Source organism: Leptonychotes weddellii, chromosome 10 (assembly GCF_054177405.1).
Source record: "Leptonychotes weddellii isolate Sample4059 chromosome 10, ASM5417740v2, whole genome shotgun sequence".
NCBI classification, from domain to species: Eukaryota; Metazoa; Chordata; class Mammalia; order Carnivora; family Phocidae; genus Leptonychotes; species Leptonychotes weddellii.
In genome coordinates this window covers 109,281,344-109,286,985 of record NC_138378.1, presented here as the reverse complement: position 1 = coordinate 109,286,985, position 5,642 = coordinate 109,281,344, and the positions used below count along the sequence as shown (strand labels likewise).

Genomic DNA, 5,642 nt, shown 5'->3' with positions numbered 1-5,642 from the left:
GGGGTAACACTGGGGCGGCCAGGGCTCCGCAGCGCCAGCGGAAGCGCAGACTCCCCAGTCGCCCGCCTCTCCCAACCCCGCGGCCTGGGCCGTCAATCACGCTCGGCCGGCCCCGCCCCTGGGCTGCAGCGGGTGGCCAATGAGAGCCAAGCTCCGCAGCGATGAGCTCAGTCGGCTCGCTTCCCATTGGGCGGCTATATTAAGAAAGTGGCCAAACTCTTTAAATAGCGGGCGCTAGGGCCGCAGCCCGCATCTGCCACCGCAGTCTATGTAGTCGAGGGCTCTCCTGTACCCTGGGCGAGATCTATAGAAACCGGGGAGGGAACTAGGCCGGCTCTGCTGTTGCAGGCACCGTTTGCGCACAAAGGCGCGGACCCCGGGCTCGGGGCGAGAAGAGCGGCCACCGCCCGGGAGCAGCGCGGAGACGCCCGGCGCGCCCTATGCCCCCGCGCCCCCGCCGCGGCAGCCGGAGCGCACCGAGAGAACGCGCCACCGCGGGGCCCGGGTGCAGCTAGCGACCCTCGCCCCCGAGCGCGCAGCCCGAGGTGAGCAGTGAGCGGCGAGCGGGACGGCAGCGAGGCGTTCGCGGGCCCCCTCCTGCTGCCCGGGCCCGGCCCGCTCATGGCGGCCATCCGCAAGAAGCTGGTGGTGGTGGGCGACGGCGCGTGCGGCAAGACGTGCCTGCTGATCGTGTTCAGTAAGGACGAGTTCCCCGAGGTGTACGTGCCCACCGTCTTCGAGAACTATGTGGCCGACATCGAGGTGGACGGCAAGCAGGTGGAGCTGGCGCTGTGGGACACGGCGGGCCAGGAGGACTACGACCGCCTGCGGCCGCTCTCCTACCCAGACACCGACGTGATCCTCATGTGCTTCTCAGTGGACAGCCCCGATTCGCTGGAGAACATCCCCGAGAAGTGGGTGCCCGAGGTGAAGCACTTCTGCCCCAACGTGCCCATCATCCTGGTGGCCAACAAGAAAGACCTGCGCAGCGACGAGCACGTCCGCACGGAGCTGGCCCGCATGAAGCAGGAACCCGTGCGCACGGATGACGGCCGCGCCATGGCCGTGCGCATCCAAGCCTACGACTACCTCGAGTGCTCGGCCAAGACCAAGGAGGGCGTGCGCGAGGTCTTCGAGACGGCCACGCGCGCCGCGCTGCAGAAGCGCTACGGCTCCCAGAACGGCTGCATCAACTGCTGCAAGGTGCTATGAGGGCCGCGCCCGCCCTGCCTGCCCCTGCCGGCGCGGCTCCCCCTCTCGGGCCCGACCCCCCACCCCGCACCTCGAGCCCGAAGAAGGGGAGACCCGCGCCCCCCAAGGACCCCACCGGCCCGGCACCTGTGACCCGGCGGCTCTGGCTCTGGCTCTGGCGCCGGGAATCGGCGTGGGAGGCACGGGGCGCCCCCTTTCCAGTGTCTGTGTGCGTCCGGCTGTGTTGGAGAGGCCCGGGCGCCTCCTGAGTGCCAAGGGTCCCTCGAGCACCCTTTTCTGAGGAGCCAAGCCTCTTCAGAGTGTGTGGCTGTGTGTTTGTTCCATTCCCCCGCCCCACTTTCACCCGCCCCCGCCTCCGGTCCCCGGAGAAGAGCTTGGCGCCGGGGTGCAGCCGCGCCCCATCAGATGTTCGCCCAGAACGCAGCGAGCGCCTGCTATCCCTTGTCTGTACCATAGACCGCGGGAACTGCGGGAGGGGAGGGCTGGGGAGGATGGGGTGTTATATAAATATAGATATAATTTTATTTTCGGAGGTGGGATGGTGTATTTAATGGTGGTGGTGGGTGGAGTGACAGGGCGCCGGAAGAGCCCCGGCCCAGCCTGGGTCGGGCGCCCATCCAAGCATGAACAGGACTTGGCCAGCTTGCCAACCCCTGGGGAAGACATTTGCAACTGCCGTGGGGCTGAGAGGACACAGCTTCCAGACTCTGTCGGATCCTGCGGGCCAGCCCCAGGCGAACCCCTCACCGGGCCCCGGGCAGGAGGACGGAGAGAGTGCTTTGGGTCGTTTTTTGCCATAAGCGAACTTTGTGCCTGTCATACAAGTGGAAATTGTTCGGTCCAAGAAACTGATGTTATTTGATTTATTTAAAAGCTAAAACTTGTTTTTTTTTTTGAAAGAATTCTTTGCACAATTGTTTTGTTGTTTGACACTTAATGCTCTGGTCATTTGCATAAGACAGCATTCTGACCACCCTTGTACGCTGTAACCTCATCTACTTCTGATGTTTTTTTTTTTTTAAAAGATGATGATGACTTTTAAAAAACAAGAAAAAGAAACCACTAATTTTTGTTTTGTTTTCTTGAAAATGGCAACACTGTTTTGCGATTTTATTTGTGCAGGTATGCGCACTATTTTGATAAAGGGCAGTAACAAGTATTGGGACCTATTTAACTCCCCCCTCCTTTTTTTTTTTTTCTTCACAAGGCAGTCTCGAAAGCTATGTGAAATTTTCTCTGCATCTCTGTACAGAGAATGAACCTGCCCCTAGTCTCTCCTTTCTCACCCTCCCTTCCCCACCCAGTGGTACTTCTACTAAATTGTTGTCTTGTTTTTTTATTTTTTAAATAAACTGACAAATGACAAAGTGGTGAGCTTATGATGTTTACATAAAAGTTCTATAAGCTGTGTATACAGTTTTTTATGTAAAATATTAAAAGACTATGATGACATTTATAAAATGGCTCCTGTGATTTAATAGTGTGTAAAAATTTATCCTCTTGAATTTGGGGCACAGGGAGACTTCTGCTAGGCAAGATACTTTCTTGCCACCACTCCATTTCCCTGATAGTGTTTGTGGTAGATGAGGCTGAAATCCCTGGGGGGATGTGTGGGGTTTGGGTCGCCATGGGAGACCAGTTACTCCTGTCCCCATCCCAGAGGAAGATGATTCGGATACCCAGGCACCCAGTTCCCAAACCTTGGACCTGATGTGTATTGTCTGTATGTCTTTAAAAACACTGTGTCTAAGTCTGTGGGGCCTTTGCTTCCTACCCCTTGAAACTTGAAAAGTTGTCATCTGTGCATTTTAAATTTAGGTAACTTTTTTTTTTTTTTTTGGTTAATCACAGGTGTGGGGCCGAGCTCTCTGTCTAGGAGGCTGGTTACGGATTCCCTTCACATCCTCAAAGGGTTCCACAGCACCCTGTAAGATTGTAGATTGTTAACTTTTGTGGCCAGAGCTCTGGGGGTAGAAGCGGGGGAGAGCCCAAATCCTGACCCGATCCTTCGATCATTGAACTTTCATCTGGGTGTGTGTCTATTAGGAAGCTAGAATGCAGTATTCTAAGTTCAGAGACTGGCCACGTAATGGACAGAACACTGGATGTTTGGGGTGGCTGTTATTTAAAGTTGGGACAGCCACATTTTGAGATTTAATCAGGATGAGCTCCAATTTCAGACACTCAGTCAGCTGCAGTGGGTCTCAGAACCGGTGGGGACAGGGGGCAGGGCAGAGTTTTACTTGGAGACCACATTAAAATCCTGTTCCAGGCGTTGGGACTCAAACCTGCCTGCTCTCTGCAGCTGCTAGGGAAAGTGGCTAATAGTGCCCCCCTCTCCCAACGACCTGAGATGTGTGGGTTTTGTTTTTGGAATCAGCACTTTCTGGCTTTCTGGCACTCAGGGGCAGAGAGCAGAGACGGAGAAGTTTCCTTTTGAAGTCATTCCCTTCAAAGCCTGAGACTTCAGTTCCTGTCTTTCCCCAGACTCCCAAGGGCTTTTGTTGTGTGAGGCAAACCTGGTTGCTGGTGACTTTTCCCCCACTTCAGCCTGACCAGAGCAGGGCCTCCCGCGCCTCCAGGCCCATCAGCCCACAGAGGGGAATCGTCTGGGCTTCTCTCAAGTGCAGAATGGGAGAGGGTCCACCCAAACTGGCTTCTTCTCTGAGCCACTGCTTCCCCCCCTTCCTTGACCCCTCGGCCCCACTCAACCTCCATCCCCAGAGCCTACTTTTTCTTCTCCCTTTTAAAGACAAAACTTCCCATAGAAAAACAAAATGTTGATTTGCAGGTTTTACAGCAAGCAAATCCTTCTGTACCAGGGAGTGCAGGACTCTGTGGAGAAGAGCTCAGGCTTGGGCTCACTGCCCAGGACTCAGCTTTGTAACCAGCCAAGAGCCTGGAGACCCAGCCCTTTGAAAGGGCCTTTTCTGGGTTTCCTGCCTGCTCAGAATCTGCCTGGTACCTAGAGCTGTCTGCGTTTTTTGTTTTTTTTTTTTAATATTTTGGGGAGACAACCACCCAGATGACGCATGGCGGCCTGAGTTATGCTTGTTTTAAAATGCATGGCATTTAATAATCCTGCCGGAACACACTCTTCTTGCTGCATTGGGATCCAACTGGAAAATATAAAGACGAATTGCTGTAGGCTGGAAAATCAATTAGGAAAAAGAAGTAAAACATCTGGTGTTACTCTTAGGATATGAAAATTCATTTTGCACATTTAAAATAAAATGTGCTGAGTTCATCTAATTGCCTGTTGAGCTGTTTCATAGAGAATAGTGGGGTGTTTCATTGATCCTGGGCATTTCATAGCAAGGGGCATTGGCTCGGGTTCTCATTTAATCTTAATTTTAAATCAATCTGGATTGTATTTCTAAGTTCTTTTTCCCATGCGTGAACTTCTTTTTCAGTGTACTTAGAATAGCAGTTTTCAAACTTAAGCATGCATCAGAGTGATATGGAGGGCTGGTTAAAACACAGATGGCTGGGCCTAGCCCCCAGAGTTTCTGATCCAGGCGGTCTGAGGTGGGGTCCAAAAACTTGAATTTCTAGCAAGGTCTTCAGTGATGCTGATGCTGCTGGCCTAGGGGCCACACTTTGAGAACCACTGGATCAGAATAAGGGAGAGTCCTTGTCCATGCACAGAGGAGGGAAGTCATAGTAGCTGGAATTCCTCAGACTGAGGGGGGGTCTCTCCCTGCAGTCCCCACTTCCTTACCCCAGGGGGTACAGCACTTCTACGAGAGCCTCCCTTCTACGATGAACTGCATGTAACCCCTATCTTCTCTACATTCTTGTGCAAAGGGGGGTTTCCCACCCTTCTAGAGATTTATTTCTGCCACTCCTGAATTCAGAATGCAACAGCTCTGGGTAATTCACTCAATATTGGCACCTACTTTGTCAGCGCTGCTAAGATGAGAGATACAAAAGCAAATAGGGCAAGGTCCTTGGCCTGGTGGGCCGGGCAATTCCGGGAATGCATTCACTAGTACTTTGAATACAGCATGCTCAAATGGAGGCATTAATCCCAGGGCACCAACAGGAGCCTGGGAAGTTGGGGAGGGCTTCATGGAGGAGGGGGCATTTGAACTGAGTCTTAAAACAGGGCCCAGTGATGTGTAGGTAGGAGATATAGCTTCTTTGTATTACTGTGGGGCTGGGCCTCTGGGAATAAAGCTCTCTTGGGTGAGAGCTACCTTCTACTTTTAGGACCTCTGGCATATATTTCTTCAGTGAAGAAAAATGATGTTACCCAGCCAAGACAAACACAGCTACTCCCCTGCCCTCCCTGTCCACACACAGGCCAGGAGAGAAGTTTGGTGATGATGGTTTCATTGTTTTCTCTATGCCTTCCAGGGCTCAGGGTGGATACAAGGGCGAGCTTTGTGGTAACTGGGCTCCTGGGAAACATATAGCCTGGGCTTGAG

General features: G+C 53.3%; 1 protein-coding gene across 1 annotated transcript; it reads left to right on the top strand.

Annotated features, from left to right (window-relative positions):
* Positions 1-239: 239 nt before the first annotated feature.
* RHOB (ras homolog family member B) lies at positions 240-2,673 on the top strand. The gene has a single exon (XM_006750530.2). It carries the CDS (start codon positions 622-624, stop codon positions 1,210-1,212), a length of 591 nt encoding a protein of 196 aa, XP_006750593.1. The 5' UTR covers positions 240-621; the 3' UTR covers positions 1,213-2,673.
* The last annotated feature ends 2,969 nt before the right edge of the window (positions 2,674-5,642 follow it).